Source organism: Cyprinus carpio, chromosome B18 (assembly GCF_018340385.1).
Source record: "Cyprinus carpio isolate SPL01 chromosome B18, ASM1834038v1, whole genome shotgun sequence".
NCBI lineage: Eukaryota > Metazoa > Chordata > Actinopteri > Cypriniformes > Cyprinidae > Cyprinus > Cyprinus carpio.
Genome location: NC_056614.1, coordinates 2728180 through 2746934, shown reverse-complemented (window position 1 = coordinate 2746934; position 18755 = coordinate 2728180). Strand labels below are relative to the sequence as shown.

Here is an 18755-nt window from a genome sequence, read left to right as displayed (position 1 = left end):
TACGTTGAATGTCAATAGTGACACTGGTCTCTTTCCCATTGGGCACGGCCTTGTTGGACGCCCGGCAGATGATCTTCTGCCCGGTTTCAATGTTGGAGGCTGAAATGTAGAGGGTGCTTACAGTGTTCTCCCTTTGTCCATCTTGAAGAAGAGTCTACAGGAAGAGAATAAAGTTGGGTTATGGGCAGTTAAATTGTGCCATTTTATTTTATTTTATTTTACTTTATTTTATTTTATTTTATTTTATTTTATGAAATAATTACACATACAATGTATTATTATTATTTTATTTTTATTATATTATTTAATTATTTTATTTTATTTTATTTTATGAAATAATTACACATACAATGTATTATTATTATTATTATTATTATTATTATTATTTACATAATAATAAATACCCTGGCTATGGATGTTACTATATGGAAAGTAAAGGAAAAGCTAAACTAGTGATTATTTTATTTATTTATTTTTATTTTTTTTCAGTTGCAGTCATGGGTGTTGAGGGTGAAAGACAGCACTAAAAAACCACATCATTCAAAATCAGTCCCAAGGCTGGCATTAAAAAAAGCCCTTTTCCCCCCAGCTGCCCACAGGAAATGGAGACAAACAGTCCGTTCTGTGCTCATGGTCTCTGTGCACATGGACCAATTGTTTTAGGGAGAAAACAGCATGTTTTGGGGCTCCTTTGTGCAGCTTGAGAGTGAAGCTTTGGTGCGTGGCATGTCGTACACCATAGAGGAAATCAATCTTCTTTTCCAGTGGTCATAGTCTGTGCTAGGCCTTGCCTGCCAGCATAGAGCTCCATCTGGAAGCGCTCGACAGAATCCACACTCTCTGCCACACTGCAATGACTCATAGAGAGGCAGAGAAAGAGAGATGCTAACCAGCATGGCTAACACAACAGTCACCCTCCAGAATAAATTGGCCTTCCCAGCAGGCATTCTTCCTGGTTTGTGTTGCAGAATGATGGGAGAGAGGCACTGTGAAATCTATCTATCTATCTATCTATCTATCTATCTATCTATCTATCTATCTATCTATCTATCTATCTATCTATCTATCTATCTATCTATCTATCCATCATAAAAGTGTAATTTCCAGCATGTGAAAGTGTTCCAGTAAAATATCCCTTCAGCCAAACCCCCACAGCAGCCCGTGGCCTTTTAATGGCAGAAGCGCTGACTTGCGTGGGTGGCCAGTTAAGACCCCATCTGTGTCTCTATAAGACCATGTATTAATGTCATCAGCTCCCCCAAAGAATCTAGAAGAATAATGTTCTTTTCAGCCATAATAGTCACTCGCTAATAATTAGTCACGTCATCGCACAGGCCAGTGATAGGGAGCTCGCTAATAGTAGCAATTACTTTTACTATTTTTTTTTTTCTTCTTTTTTTGTCACCGATCTAAAATATAGTAATGAAACCTCACACTCACCATCCCACCAACAGAGAGGAAAAAGAAAAGGAAAGTAAAAGAGTGTGAGACAGAAGAGAGGAGGAGAACAAGAGAGAGGCATATATATTTCAAACACACTAAGAATGTGTTATCATGGGTGCCACAAAGAAACCCTTCTAGCGGAGCGAAATTTCTCACCTTTCTCACCTTTATCAAGCAAGTCGGTCACTGTACATCACACTGAAATGTATCTGTTTGTGCTATGGGGCTATTTTTATGTGTATATGTGATTGGTAGCATTGTTTAACATTTCAATACCTTTTGTTGGCTTATTAGTGTGTCTCCTTGAGCACATTTGCTATTTGTGAGCATTGAGTATTTTATTATTGTGAGGTTTACAAAAAATAAGTGTTTTCCTGTGTCAGTCAGGTTTTTTATTGCTTGCGTGTCACATGCAAGTTTATGATGATGAATGAAGGTTTTTCCCTGTTTAATGCTAGATAACTAGGAGATGATTTAAGCTTGTGTTGTCTGCTTTATCTTTTTTGGCTATTAAAGTGGGCTTTACTGTTTGTTTTGTTGGTTATTTTAACGTTATTTCTTAGCAATCTTATATGAAGCAGGCTAGTCACTTTTACTTTTATTCTTAGTTTTCACAATTTGTAGTAAAGTAAGATGTCCGCACTAGATGTCTGCAATATGTTGTACTAGTATATGCAATAAATATTAATATTAATACTTATTAGTTTCCATATTAATAAAACAATTTAATAAATAAAGCTCTAAATGATAACTTAAGTAACATGATCAAGCTCATAAAAAAAAAAAAAAAAAAAAAAAAAAAAAAAAAAAAAAAAAAAAAAAAAAAAAAAAAATTGTGCCTGTGGCAAGATTTCTGCAGAATGATATTGCATCGCTTCTTACACATTTAGCAACACTTTCAAAATGAAATGTCCAGTGAGTGGTGCTTAAAGCAAATTTAGTTTTAAATGAATGTTAATCTGGCAACTTTTTATTACTTTGGTTGTTATATGTATCGTGGTGCTAAATGTACCACCAACACAAAATCTAACCAATAAAAACACATTTTCTGAAGCAACCATGCCGTGTTAGCTTGTCTTTTATCATGCCTTGTGTTTTCACAGTACCTGAGTGTTTCGTATCACAAGTGCAATGTTGTACCGGGTGTACTACCAAGCAAGTTTACCATGTCAGAAAAGCCAGACTTACACAGCTGTTTATGTGATGCAAACATCAAAATATTTTGGTTTACAAATCATTCATATTAAAAGTGTTTAAGATACTTCACAAACATATGCCTTTATTAATCAAGAATCTGCCCCTGTAATCATAAACTGTGTGGAAAGGAATACAAAATGCTGTCGTTTTACTGCAGTGAATTTTGATTTTTGCAAAAATGTATGCAGAGGCATATTTTTAATGAGCCTATATTTGCATTAAGAAAAAAAAAAAAGTAGGTAGACTGAATACATTGCATTGTCACTGCGATTCTACTGAAAGGGTTTTACCAAATGTAGGCCATTCCATACTGTACTGCATATTTTGTTTGTCAGAGAGTGGAGCAGCGAGCGTGACGGCTGTTGCTCCGCAGACTAGGTGCTCACCTCACCAGCTGAAAGACACAAGCTGTCAGCCGCAGGATGTGTCAATGTAATATCCTGCCTGACACAGTCCGGATTGTTTCCCTCATTGCTCAGGGCCTGTCTGAAGTCATTAATCTTGAATGGGGCCTAGGACTCAACACTTAACCAGGACCGGGCCAAAAATAACTCCAAATTACAAATAGATAATTTCTGGTGGTGCAGCCTGGAGCATGTCATCTCTCTCTACAGGAAGTGAAGGCTGGGAATCAGGAGTGGAGAATGCAGCTTAAGAATGAGGCCTGAGACAGAATTAGAAATGTCGAAACTAGATGTGTGTTTTAAGGCACAATGCCTCAGCTGTATGCGCATGTCAGATGGGCCTGTCCCTTGTCAAATGTCAGAATCTGAAAATAAAGTGTCTGCGTTGGCCTCGTCTAGTCATTTACTGGGTTTAAAGGTTAGCAAATGTCAGTAAACATCCTTTTGAAGTGTGCAGAAAAAATTGTGTGAAATTAAGGTTGAGTGGGGGAGAGGCAGCGATTTGCTGATTAGACCTCAATTCACACTGATACTAATAATTTAGGCAACATTAGCATGCCGTTGTAAAGTCCCTTAACACATTTTTAAACGCGGGCCGTCGCTGGAAGGTGTTTCGAATCAGCCGTAATAATTGAGGACTGGCACGGCCACACGTTTCGCCGCCTATTACCACGTATTAATTTCACTATGAGAGAGATAAGCGTTCTGCGGCTTTGTTTTCCCACCTCCCTCAAAAGGAGTGTAAAGTTCCATCTCTGTTCCTGGGGTTAAAAGCCATTCTTTGATTAACTAATTTAATCCTGCACCTCCAGTTCTGATTAATTTCCACCATTTTACGGTGCAATTAACCACATTCCTACATACATATCTCCTCTCTCATTTTTAAATAAATTAACAAAACTACAAAAACTTAAATTAAAAGCATTAACATAAGAGGAGGGGGTAGAAGTGAAGGGGTGGAGGCAGACTGATGTTTCAAGCATTAACAGAAGAGGCTAAATTTGGCAAAGAGAAAGCGTGAAGGCGACAGTCAAGCTCTTGTGTCTTGCGCCGCATGCTACCTGCTTCAGCAGCATGAAACAATTTGCCACTTTCAGTTTGATACTAAAGTTAATTAAAACTCTTTCTGAAATATTGAAATATTCTCTCATGGCGGGCATTACTATTTAAAAGCCTGCACTAATTATACAGAAATTTAAGCAGGGATGAAGTCTTGGGGGTAAAATTAAATTTTAGAGACAGATGAGGAGGGAAAGGTGAAGTTATCTATCTATCTATTTATCTATCTACGGTTTTCAACATACATTTGATACTGAATGTTGGTATCTAACAAAGGTTAGATAAGTTAGGTAGCAAGTGTATATTTTGAAATGTTGTATCTGAGGAAGTAACTAATGAGCTATGTTGCAAAACACTTTCCATAGAATCACAATAGAATTTGTCTTTAAAACAGGTGATTGTTTCGGTTAGCTATGTTAGTGGTGACAACAGCTGGACTCTGCAAAATGAGCCACAACTTAAAACGAACTACAAAATGTCCTTTTAAAAAAGCTGACCTCTCTGAAATCTGTTTAAAAATTCACACACTTGGCAAAAACCTCAAATCGCTGACTTGTTCTGAATTTCCTCCATCCCATCCATATGCTGCTTTGCCTTTGTTGTGTCTTATCATAACACATAAATCAAAATAAGACACATAAGTCATCTCAACAATTAAACGACACCAAAAATCCAATACAAAAAAACTACACCTCAGCAATGTAAAGATGACACATTAGTCATTTGAATCATTAAGCGTCTCCAGAAATGCCAGCCCAACAGAAAGACATATTCACTGAATACTTCATACAGACACTGGCCTTCATTTGTCCCGATTATGAGCCTGATGAAGGGGGAGTGTGAGAGAGATTCTGCTTGTCCCATCCTCCATTATTCAGACCAAGTGATTGTGACTTAATTGACTGCATTGCTTTTTAATAGCATGAATAGAGATATTAGAAAGCTCAACTGCCTACATCCATCACGATGCCCTGTCCCTCACACCCGTTATCGCGATAACCGCAAAAAAACCCAGAGTGCTCGTCTTTCGATGAGTGGCGCTTCCTTTAGTGAGTGTGCTGATGTGCAATACGGCATTCAGTTACACCAGCTAAATCAATGGTGTTTATCTGCTCTTTAGAAACAGCTAATAATCAGATCAGGTGGAGGGAGGAGTAGCATTAGCGTTAGTCGAGAGGATCTTGCAAGCACTGTTTATTTATACGGCTGTGTTGATTACACGGCTGCTGCTTTCTACCTCAGACTGACCCCAGTAGAAGATCACAATTGGAAGCCGTGATGAAATATGAGTTTTGGTTGCATTAAAATATAATTATGACAAATGGATTTTGGCTGGATCACATATACATGCATACAAACATCAGCTGTATATAGGGGAGGGAAACCTTTTATAGGAGGGACGTTCAAGGGAGGTAAAAAACAATTTGGGGAAAACAATATGGCTTTGCCTTATCTTGCCATCTGTTTGTTTGTGTTGACACATTTTGCAGGGTAAGGAGGGCAAACATGTCTCTGTCATTTCAGTTAGAGGCTGGATTTCCAGGGATTTTCTTCCAATCAAATGGAGCTAAGGGCTAAAGCGAATGAGTGCAGATGGTGCAAGCAATCATGACCACAGATGGCTCTCACGACGAGTGGCCATTTCATGTGAAATTGAAGAAAACCTGCATATACAATATTATCTTGCAATAAAAAAAAATAAAAAATATAAAAAAAAATATATAAAAATAAATGAAATAAAACATGAAAAAATAATAATAATACAGTAAAATAAAATAAATATATAAAATAAAACATGAAATAAAATATAAAAAAATAAATAAAATAAAATAAAATGCTCATTGAAATAAGAATTATAATAATAATAATAATAATAATAATAATAATAATAATAATAATAATAAAGCTCAGACGGACTTGGTTTTTGCTGCTGAATATACAAACACACTTTTGTATTTTCCAGGTACCAATATGGATCCTTTAGGTACGAAGGCATACCTTTTGAAAAGGTACCGGCTCAGTGACAGCTTTTGTACAATTTTTCTGAGAGTGGACGGGTGTTAGACACAAATGTGAACACTTTGGAAATATACAATATTTCTTAATGAATGTTTTACCACCATTTGACTTAATTCTAATAATCTTGTAAGCTGCGTTGCATTCGTACAACTTCTGAATAGTCTCCAGTTGAATGTTCTCAAACTGCTCTCCAAAACCATCCATAGTGGTTTGATAATATTCAAGTCAGGTGATTTGCCTGGACAGGGCAGAAGTTGCCGATCATTTTTGTGATCCAACTCCAAGTTTTATAATCATGACTCCTTGTTTTTTTTTTAATTTTTTTTTTTAGCATTGGCGTCTGTGATTAAAGTTTTAGCAGTTGCAACTCTTTCATGGATGTTGATTTTGTGAAGTTCTCTCTGATCAGTTTTCATGGAAACAGAGTCTTCAAGGCAAATATTGATGTTTGCTGTCATTTTGCAGCAGTTCTGTTGTACTTAGTCACCCACTGTTCTTCTTCGCAGATGAAGTCTTGCCGTGCTTTGTGTTGTAATCATAACAGACATGTTACAGATGCTCCTTATTTGCCCTTGTTTGACATCTGACAAATAAGTTTTCACACACTTGCAACTTTTTTTTTGTTTCTGACATGTTCCTGTATCAACATCGTTTCTTGATCATAGAACAAAATTCCTGTCTGAAAACATAGTCCTAACCCTATCCCTGTCCCTACCCTTAAACTTAACCCTAACCGTAATTTATCCTTAACCCTCAGGTGTGGTCCAGTCATTGTAGACTGAAAAATAAATAAATAAATAAATAAATAAATGAATAAAACCGCTACTTCATCGGAATGGTACGAAGCTCAATGACTTTTACAGCAGTCGCAATGTGACTCCAGTATATATATATATATATATATATATATATATATATAAATTAAGTTCATAATTTAGATATTAATATTAATGAATAACATGATATACACTCAAAATGCTAAATATTGAAGAAAAAAAATATATTTGAAATGAAATACATATATACAAGTATGTTGATCCAGGAACATGTACTTGCTGAATTCACATTCACCATAAAGGGATATTAACCCCTATAATAATGGGTGTGTATAATACTGCAAATACAGTACACTTACACATTTTAGGAGCTAATATAATACATATAGTCCTATTTATATGTTGAAGTGGCTAGTGAGACCCTAATAAATAACAACTTCAATTCCTCAGAACTTACCTTAGAGTACGTGGCTCCATTCAGCACCTCTCCGTTTCGGATCCAGATGATCGAGGCGGCAGGTTTGGCATTGTCTGCGTGACATGTCAGATTGAGGGGGTCGCCCGCTCTCAGGCTCACCATGGGCCCTCCCATGATAACAGGGTCATCAGGTGGAACTACACAAGACGGAAAAGGAAAATAACGTTGGGAGATCTGACAAGATTCCAAATTCAGAGATTATAAAATTAACTCGTACTACAGAATGAACTTCTGAGCTACAGGATTTTCCTCTGGGAAACACTTACACAACAGCCAAAGTTTAGAGAGTCACTGCCAGTGCCTGCACATTTTAATTTAGATCATTTCATATCATCTTAATGGAGAGAGAAATGTTGTTGCTGGAAAACAACATTCTAGCACGTGATGGTATTCTGAACTGAACGGTGTGGGCCGAGCATCAAGGAATGAGACTTGATCCTAGCAGAGTGGTTTCATTTTATCTGCATTTAAAGAGAGCAGGTGTGATTCGTATGTATGTGGAAGCCATCAACACAGTGGGACTCAGAGCGAGAAGCAGTCGAATGTGCACATGAAATGGATGTAATAACGTGAGTGAGGACTGAGGGGGTGTAAAGGTAATCTAAGAGCAGCCAGGAGACATTGTGTGAGGGCTGTTAAGACCAGCAGAAAAAAAACAAGTTCATGAATGGCACTGATTACTCTCTCTGTTTAAAACACACCCAAACCCGATCATCCTACGTTTTATTCAAACTCCAGTGAATTATTGATCGCCCTGCATGCTCATTACTGAACAGATCTGGGGCAAGAGAAAATCAAAGTTAGTAAGCAGCTGGCGGAGAGAAGTTGAGTGTGAAAGAAAGAGAAAGGGACACAATGAGGGGAGGTCACGGCAAAGAGAAAGATAATTACAGTCAAGGGGCTGTTCAGAATTGCATGTCGCTGAGGTCTTTAATTAGCCTGAAAAAAGGAAAGCTGTTCAATCTTTGCTTACACTGTTAAAAGTATTCAATGAGTATGTTCAGCTGTGCACACAAACAATATAAATTATTCCCACAGATGAAATTTTAAAGATCTGGAATCTACTACTTAGCTACTTTTGTATATTAGGCAGCTTGAAATATGGAATTGAGATAAATCGTCAAAACCACAAAATATAAAACTTCATGCAAATATGCATACATGACCACTTCTGCATCACTCAAATCATTGTTTTAAAATGAACTCTTATTGAGACTTATTAAATCAGTGTGCTGACTTGACTAGCTACTGTATATATAGTAGCCTACATATCGCCAATGCCTGCAGAAAGTGCAATAAAGTGTGTTTACAAATAATGAAAATGTAAATGTTTTTTCCAAGTCCTTTTTACTAAATATTTGTATGAATTATTTTTAAATGAATATTCTAATAGGCTATTTTATGTATTAAACTATCAGAAAATGATTTCTCATCAAAAGCAGTCTGATCTAGCTATGGTGTGTAACTACAGAATGCTGTTCCTTGCACCACCTACAGGGTGCTCCGTGATCATGTGTGGCGAATTGCATTCTGCAGGTGAAAAAAAAAACAAACACATTCTTAATGGCCACAATTGTATGTTAAGCCAAAAATGAAAATATTATAATATATCAAACATTAAAAAAAAAAAAAAAAAAAAAAAAAAAAAAACTCCCCATCCCATGTGCTAAAGATAACAAAACTGTCCCTTATTAGAAAATTGGTGCAGACCAGAAATGCAAGTTGTAATGACTGGCGAAGCCATGGGAGCTATTCAGTAGTTGCATTCAGGGGTGCCGCTATGGTTTCTATGATAAAAATCTCCCTCGCCGGGCCCTTGGAATCGTCCTGATCTCCATCCCCCACCCCCCTGTTACGGCGCCCCTGGTTGCATTAATAAAACATGCCGATGACCATCCACCACCTCCTCATATCCTCCTCAAAAACCAAAAATACAAACAATAAAACAAGGACTGATAAGAGTGATTCATTTTCCCTGTGAACTTTTACGTAATTGGTTTCTTGCCTGAGCTTCTGTTTTGCCTATGAAAGCAGTAATTGGCAGTTTTCAGGTAATGTTAAGGTGAGTCTCTAGTTATAATGACAATACAATCCAATCCATTTATTTTTGCATCTTTGCAAACTGTAGATCTAACAGATATATTTTTGTCAAGAAAAAAAAAAAAAAAAAAAAAAAAAAAATATATATATATATATATATATATATAGAGAGAGAGAGAGAGAGAGAGAGAGAGAGAGAGAGAGAGAGAGAGAGAGAGATTTGGAGGTGTGTAGTGTGACTGCTACCACTATGATTTACTTGTTACTATTTGTTTGCCACTTGGAGGTCTGACTTTTCTGTTGCAGCCTTGTAAGTATACAGTAGATCTCTAAATGGATATAAATGCACTGTAAGTTTGCTCCACTTCAGGCTTTTTACAGGCAGTCTTGACTCTTTCTTGACCCATGTGGATGGTTATTAATTTTCCCATGATAGGCCATTTTAAATGCAGCCAGTTCTACAAAATGAATGAAATTTCTGAGGTAGATGTCCTTGGTAGGGCATTTTTATTTTTTATTTATTTATTTATTTGTATGTATCTGTATGTAAGGGCATTCATGTTAAATGCCTTTTTTATTAGTAACTTTCTCAGTGTGGCCGTTCATATCTGAGCATGTCATGATTATCTCTCTTTTTTATTTTGTTTATTTATTTATTTTCAAATTATATTAGCTAAATCACAGCCCCGATTAACTGCTTTTAGTAGCAAAAAGATAGGGAATAGTGAAGGCTTCTTTTCTGCTTGATTTTGTTATGAATTTAGTCTCAAGCAATTACTAAAAGAAGGATTGTTTTTCTCAAAAGGGTTTATTTGAGCTCCTGAAACCAAAACTATTACACATCTGAAAGGCAGGTCGATGAGCCTGTATTTCTCGACAAAGACTTCAGCGATCCACAGCTATACACTGTTCATCTGCGATAGGCCTCTCACTACTGATGCCTGAGCCCATGCACTACAAATGGCACTGATCATTAAAGGAAGGAGCTGTTATTTCGGGCTGTGGCGTTGAGGTTTTGTTAGACATTCGCTATCTAATTTCAGCTCTCCCAGACACTCTTAGTCTGACAGTGGTACAAAGGGCAACCCTGTAGCCATGCAAGCCATCATCATTACCGGTCTGTTTGCAAACTCTGCATCCCCTAATGGCTCCAAATTAGCGCTTTACCACAGTCACTCAATAGATTTCTCATGAGTCGGTCAGCAGTGCGGATTGATCGCTCCTTTTTAATTACTGGCCAGTGGGCTGCAATTCTTCCACCTTCCACTTGGCTGAGAAAACCTTAATCCATAATTCTGTCTCACATCCCACATGTCCTAAACATTGCTTTTTTTATGCCCTCTCATTTGCTTTTAAAGTCTGAATGAATTCTACTTCATTTTCTCACCATGATTTCATTCCAAAACCCAACTAATGTTCCTTGAAACAACACAAATGGAGTCATTTTACAGACTTTCCTTGGTGACCGAAGATGGATGCTGATGAAATGACAAAAAAAAAAACATCATGAAAGTACCATAAAACCAGTAAATCTGATGTGCTTGATATTTTAAAGCCTTACAATATGATAAACGAACACATATCATGTCAAATTGATATTGTGGCATATGCACTGGAAAAGATTTTCAGCAAATAATGACCTACATGTTGGGCTTTTTTTTGTATACTATGAAAGTGGTTTTTGGAATTAGCAGCATTTTTGCATCATTGAATGGGAAATACAATCTTGTTTTGTGCTGCATGGACGAACGAACATTTTATGAATTTGGAATATGTCTCTATAGGGTTTGTACAGAATGCTTTCTGCATAGATTCATTTGTTTTTGTTTTTTTCCCCCTCACAGTGTCATTCCGTGAATTCAGAGTTCATTAAAGAGCTAAAATATCACTGAACAGAAGAGCAATTTCACAGTGAATGTATTTGTACAATATATAAGGTCTTCTGGGTCTGGTGTGTTTCCAAAAACCTTTTAAATAATAAAAAAATGTGTAGCCAGAGACAAGGCCAGATCCTACAAGACCTGGCTCAAGGTGACAAGACTCTTAACTTGTGGCATGTGACTGAAGAAAACAATAAATTGCATGCAGGCAAATGGATTTGCAATTAACCAAATGGACTGAAACATTGGCTCAGTCAACTGGGGACCTTGAATTCCAGCAGCAAGCTTTTTAAATCAACTGGATGGGTGATGTTTCAGTTCCAGGAGCTAAAAGGAAGGATGTGAGAGAGATGTCTTTATTCTCCAGAGTGGGTTTGATGCTATAGTAATTGCAGAGGTGGAAATCTCACTTTGTTTACAGTGGGCTTCTATGGCAGTGGCTTCACAGGTTGAGTTATAGACATCAAAAACAAGATTGTGGAAGAGTGAGTTGATATGTCCTGTAATCCAGTGCACAGCTAGAAGAGCAGGGGCTTCTAGGATGGGGGGGAAAGCAATCTGTTGGGAACCGAATGGGCGAGGTTGTGTTTTGCCTCCACTGACGTGTCTGGCACAACAATGAAGCCCGTCTGTTTCAGCAAAGGCTCCCGTCACCTGCTCACGCGGCTTGCTATGGGTTGTGATAGATAGATCAGCAACAAAAAAAGAAAGAAGAGGAAGTGCAATCGAAAACATGCCAGGGTTGGAGACAAGTGACATACGTGGCTCACTGGCCCAAATCAAAGCTCCCTTCACAGCGCTGTCATTAATGTGTTGCTTTGCAGGAGGCAGAATTCGGCGGTAAACATAAACTGATCCATATTCTCTCTCCATTTTCTGCTCTCTCCAGTTCTTTTGCTTCTCTCAATTTGGCAGGGGCTGTACGTGTACGGTTTCAGGGGCTCGATGCATGAGTGATGCCCGGCCCAGATTGCCCGAGTTATAGAAGAATAGAGTCAGGGGTTGAGAAACCAAAGGTGATGGAAAGAAAATAAGATTTTCCTTTGAATAAGCATCAAAGTGTGCAGGAAATAGAGGTGCTGGGGCACTGGCGGCAAGCGTAGGCTGGGTTTTGGCGTGACCATTACAAGCAGACTCATTTTGTTTCCTGAGAGGTTTGTCATGGCTTCTGACTACGCAGTAGGTTGGAAAAGAGAGGAAGTTATGAGATATGGTTGGGTTCCTCTAGCTGAAGAGGTGTGGTGGGGTCAGATCGTGAATAGGTGGTGGTTGGAAGCTGGTGAGATGTTTATGATGCTGTGGAGATAACAATGAAGCAGTAAAAAGACCCACCAACATAAGGTACACTTTAGAATAGGCTGATGTGGTCCCTTCTTGGATATTAACAATTTGTTTGGTCAACAAGCATGACTAGGAAAACCACACGGGTCAATGAACTTCACCATAAAGCAGAAAAGCATATAAATTATATTATATTATATTATATTATATTATATTATATTATATTATGTTATGTTATGTTATGTTATGTTATGTTATGTTATGTTATATTATATTATTCCCTCTTATATAGCATAGAATTTTATTATTCAATTTTATATTTCAATTATTATATATTTTTAATATTATTATAAATGGTACACGTTTATAGGTTTGTAAATATATAATATAATATGTTTATTTATTTATTATAATTATTTTTATTTTATTTAATTTTTTCAGGTTATGGCTATGTATTATGATGCAGTGACAGCTTGACGTTTGTAAGTAACAGAACATCTGTACAGACTTCCGTCTGTCATTCAGGTCACAGGAGTGTGTTTGCAGATGTGTGTGAGGTCACAGCCCAGCAGTGTGGATCTCCCAGCAAAGCTAATTGTCCATTTAAATAACATCTGCTTGATTTTTGTGCACAGTTACATGTGCAATAGTTCAAACATAATGGTACATAAACCAGCTATTTAATCAATTTAGTCTCTGATATTTGATTTAGTAAGAATCATCTTTCAACAAACATGTGCACAAACACAGACTCTGGGTTTATGGGATTTGGAAAGCTATGAATGTTTGCCAGTAACTGTTCGTTCAAAAGAGTTGTGAAAAGTCTTATTGGTTTTCAGTGAGGGGGCTTTATTGTTGTTAATATGTTTCTAAACTTACTTTTAATTGTGATTCAGATCAAAGTTTCCAAGTCAAAGTTTATAAGAATTGTTTGTTGCTCTCCTGAGGAGTGAAAAAATGTACTTCTATTTTTGGAGTGTTTGTTTGCATTTGACTCCTATTTAGTAGATTTTAAAAACATCCTCTCTTGTGGAAAAATGGATTAAATGAAGTCTGATGGTGTTCAGGGCATCACACTTGTGTGGAAATGAAATCTGGATCCAAATTGATGACCTTTGTTTATCTTCATAAGACTATAAGCAGGACTTTTTTGAAAAGATGTTGAGCAGTTGCATCTCATGACTTGCAATTAAAAGTTAATAATCTCCATGCCTCAAAGCTGTTTATCAAATCCTAGGCTAAGATGTTGAGATTTTCAAATGCGAAGTAATACAGATTCCAAGTTCTTCACCTATTTATTTTTCCCGCAAGGAAACTTGATCTTCCATTAGTTATGAAATCATAATTATTAATTTGTGCAAAAGGGAATGAGAAATGAGTGGGGTAGATTTAGCTCTCGCATCTTCCAAGGATTTAATCCTTTGAAAAACAAATATTTTCTAATGGGCAATTTCAGCACTTATAAGATAACAGACTATAAGATCTTCTGAATACTTGACTATTACTTTACATACTGACTTTTTACTTGTAGGGAACGAGCAATGAGAACCATTAACAGGACAATTAGAAAGAACAAAATTGAGTTTAAGGGTGGGGATGGAGAGATAGGGTGAAAAAGTAAATTGCTAGAAGGACAAATGTATAAGAGCTTCGTGGAGTGGTAGAAATTTATAATGGCTTCACAAAAACACTCACAACTAGAAGTTCTGCACCCCCAGGTGAGAAATAAATGCATTCAAAATCTTCAGAAGTATGGCAGCGGTAAGTAACCTTTCGGTAGTTTTATAAGGCCAGATGCAAGCTGTCTCCCTCCATTACTCTGCAGTCTATTTTCTCCCAAGCTGAGATTAATGTTGAGGGGACACGTGAGAAGACAAGGATGGCTATCTTCTAGAGGGGTATATAATTAGCCCACAGGGCAAATGTTAAAAGAATTGCTTTTTCTTTATAACTCATTTAGAAAAGGTGACCTCCGGAGGTCAACCGCAATCCCAAAACCCACATGAGCTCTGCAAATGTAGAGATCAAAATTCAGATTTTGCCATCGCGTGTCACTGCGGACACGATGCAGGTTTCTCTTTGATGAAGGAAAGGATTTAGATTTTCCCTCTTCCCCAAGAGCTTTTCCCAAGATTTTCAGGCAAGCAACCATAAGTGGTTCAGAGATTTTGCATTCAGGGTAATTCACAGAGTTGGGATTCAGTTTTCCCCGCTTTTAAGTGCTTGATCAGATATCAAAGCCTTTAGCGGGATTGGCTGATCTGGACTGTGCTGAGCTCTGTAGAGAGTACACCTGCCCTAACCTCAGCCTTCAGTCCGTATGCGAGGGAAGGCTGAGTCATGAAGTGAGGGGCTGAGGGACCACTTCAGCTGTCAGGTAAGAAATACTGGGGAGACGGGGAGTCACACTCTCGTTCCTGCCATCACTACGGCTCAGACCAGGCTTCTTGACATTGTAAAAGACAGCCCAGAGATCACTCTGCTACAGAGCTTGCATATATTACAAACACAGGTTAGAAGATCTGGTCACCCATTCTGCAGAGTGGCAGGTGCTACACAAGGTTTTTTTTTTCTTCTTCTGTTTTTGATAATTAAAGTATTGCCGCAACCTCAGAATTTTTTTTTTTTTTTTTTATCTCACTGAGAGGCATTATTGACATCTAAATGTTGTTGTTCATGTGTTAAAATATATTCCTTTGACCGACATCTAAAAGTCTTGAAAGTTTAGAGTGAGTTGTTTTTGCAGCTAAGTTTCTTTTTCACTGGGGAGGGAATTTTGCTTTGTTTTATTTTAAAAGCTCAAGAGAATATGAAAAAAGCATGATATGATCCTTGTCTAGCCCCATGAAATTAACCAGTGAATATCCACAAACATCACAAAGCCACTAGCCCCTTGGTGACCAACTTGACAGGAAATTAATCTAAGCAGAGATGAACTTGACGTTCTTGGTTTAGAGTTTGCGGTGGATAATTAGCGTTATCTGCGCCCATTGAGGCAGTTCTAAAGCAGTGCTAATTAAGGCCCAATTAATAATGACCACAGCAGGAGAGAATCATGATAAACAAAACAGCCTGTGCATCATCGCTTCCAATTCATTTCCACCAGCCATTTCACCAATCACACATATCTGAAAGCTGCTAGTATTGAATGATGTTCTGGCCATGAAGTGCTACTGATACTGGTAGTATAGTGGGACTTAGGTGACTGTTTGGTGCTTGTAATTAGCAAATAAGTCATTTGTAAGGGAGAGCAACCTCAGACTGTATAATTTGTCTTCTTTCTTCCTCTAATTTCCCTCACTACATTCTCCCATGCAGGTCATTATCTTCATTTTTCATTAGTGGAGATCAATAAAGCAAATCACATTCCAGTTGGCGAGCACATGTGCTTCGTCTCTTACCCCACTACTTCCATAACACCACCCCAATCCTGACCCCAGTTGTGCCCACTGGTGCAAAGAAAGAGCTAAAAATCACTGGGTGTGGGTGGTCGGTCTATAGAGCAGATAAACCTACCAGGTGGTTGATTACAACCTCGGCACAGATAACACTGTTGCTGCCCAATATCACAGAAACAGCAACGCTGAATAATAACCCAATAAAACTTAATTAAGATTCAACGACCATCTCTAGTTTAATAATGAAGACAGTGGGATTTGCGGCAGGAAATTAAAATGGAGAACTTATAGCACTGCAGGGGAGTTTGGTCAGTGAAAAATCTATTTTTAATACTGTACATTATTCTTGGCTGATCTCATACTTAAGATCAGTCTTTATCCTGATTTAATTTGTGGATGCAAGATTATTAGAAATTAAATATTTTTTTTTTTAAGTTCTCTTTAAACAGGGACTTTTGAGAAAGTAAATAAGCTTTTGTTGAAAGGCATATGTATGCAAATCATATCTTTGTCAGTCTTCATGTATACATGCAGCTGTAACTAACCTAGCACAGTGAGTCGAGCTGGACGAGACCTCATGGCAGCCTGGATGGCCTGGCACTCGAACACAGCATCATCCGTCAGCTCCACCCTTTGAATGCGAAGGTGGTGCTCACCAGATCCGTGATCCCCGACCACAGCATAGCGAGGGTAACCTGGAAAACATGGGATGGGTTAATGCCCCGAGACCTTCAGTGACTGCTTTAAAAATGTGTTTTTTAAACGCTTCTGGGTAGATAAAATCCAGTGAAATCGTACCTTGTCGGTTTCAGAGCAGTACTAACTTAGCACCTGAATTAAAGTGGCTTTTTAGTCACTTCATGACAGTGTAAAGTAATCCTTGAATGCCACAGGGAGTTAGTGTTGGCGGCTGATGCAACGCTGGCTGTTTGTTAGCAACCGCTGCAATATCAAAGGACATCAGTTGAATTTATTGTGTATTATTTGTATATGCGATCTCTAGAAGGGATAATTAAGTTGAAGATTTTGTTCGCTTTCACAGATGTGTGAAAAACAATGAAAATAAACTTTTTTTTTTTTATTCATTTCTTCATATGTCCTCCATAATTCAAAGTCTTTTCCCCATTCTTCTGCAAAGCGAAAAGACTGACGACTTGTGAAAAAAAAGGCCCGATGTGAGGCACAAAGCGGTGCAAGAACATATCTATGACCTTTCTACAATAAACAAAAGATGAACGGATGTGTGAGGCTTTCTAATGGTTGGAGTGAGACTTTCTGCCAGTTGGAGTGAGACTTTGTGCTGGTTTGAGTGAGACTTACTGATGATTGAGGTGAGGCGGTTTGTTGATTGAGGTGAGGCAGTCTGCTGGTTTTGCTATAATATGTTCAGCTGGTCCTCAGGCGTGCTGCTCTAGGTGTAGCACTTAGTAAACAGCACACAGAGCCAAGAAGATTGAGATGTGTTCCACCGATGCAGAGGAATGGTGATTTGCAGTTTAATAATACACTCAGCAGGATGTATTTCAGGGAAAACTGACAGCAAGCAAATCCGAGGGCCTTTAAAACACATCAGCAGACTATTAGCCGGGAATTTGCATAAGGAGCGAATGCAGAAGCTTGGTTTGTCACTATAGAAAATGTAAAGCAGAGGAGGAGACGTGTGATTGTGGAGTACTTTACAGTTCAAATCCTAAAATAAATACATTATTTTCCACTAAAGAGGTCATATGATCATTATAAAAAAAAACATTATTAATTAAACTTGGTGTAATGAAATGTGTTTATGCAGTTTAAGGTTAAAAAAATACATTATTTTCCACATACTATACATTATTGTTTCTCCTCTATGCCCCACCTTTCTGAAACGTGTCGTTTTTTGCAAAGCTCATCGCTCTGAAAAACGAGGTGTGCTGTGATTGGCCAGCTATCCAGTGCTTTGTGATTGGCTGAATGCCTCAAGCGTGTGACGGAAATGTTATGCCCCTTGACATACTGTGATGCGTGTCCCGGTCAGAACAAGACAAAAACAATAAAACCCATTACAAACGAGCCATTTGTTGCATCCAGTGTGGACATAATTATGGATTATTATGACTTATACTGTGTTTTTACGCGTTGCATTTCATTGCGGTGTGTAAACCTAAAACCATGTCTGCATTTGTGATCAGAGAAACGATAAACAACACCTCTACTCTACAGCAGCGGTTCTTAATTCCAGTCCCCGCGCCCCCCAGCTCTACTTATTTTGCATGTCTCTCTTTGTTAACACACCTGATTCAGATAATCAGCTCGTTAGAAGTGAGCTCTGTGCATGAACTGTGTTCCCATTGACATGGTCCCTACACATACCTCACTTCGGAGTTGTGCTGTTTAACATCTTCACACACAAAGTTTACTTCACTGTGGAACATTAATTCATGGATTTGCGCTGCGCAACGTATTCACACACGGACAAGTATGACATTATATACCTCTGTTAATAAATACGATTTAAATTCACGTCTTGCACACTTCAGTGTACTTTGAATGGAACATATACATTCCCTTCTAACTGGAATCATGGCACTTGGCAGGGCACTTACGTTCGAATAGAACAAACATCTGAAGCCATAAGAATAACATACAAAATGTGCAGAGCAGGGGAATTGAGAACCGCTGCTCTACACTGCTCAAAACTCGCATTTGAATCATCAGTGACAAATCCTTTACATATGTAAACGTACTTACAGACTGTGATTCAGAACAGCCAGCATTGTAGTATTCTCTCCCAGGATCAGGAA

General features: G+C 37.9%; 1 protein-coding gene across 9 annotated transcripts in view; it reads right to left on the bottom strand.

Annotated features, from left to right (window-relative positions):
• Positions 1-18755, bottom strand: part of LOC109073896 (kin of IRRE-like protein 3) — a 196828-nt gene that overhangs the window by 47758 nt on the left and 130315 nt on the right. For all 9 annotated transcript variants that reach the window (XM_042743450.1, XM_042743451.1, XM_042743454.1 and 6 more), the window contains exons 3-5: positions 16521-16670; positions 7356-7513; positions 4-154 (exon numbers count right to left, since the gene is read on the bottom strand). In XM_042743450.1, coding sequence (XP_042599384.1) covers positions 4-154; positions 7356-7513; positions 16521-16670 — 459 coding nt within the window. The remainder of the gene's footprint in view (positions 1-3; positions 155-7355; positions 7514-16520; positions 16671-18755) is intronic.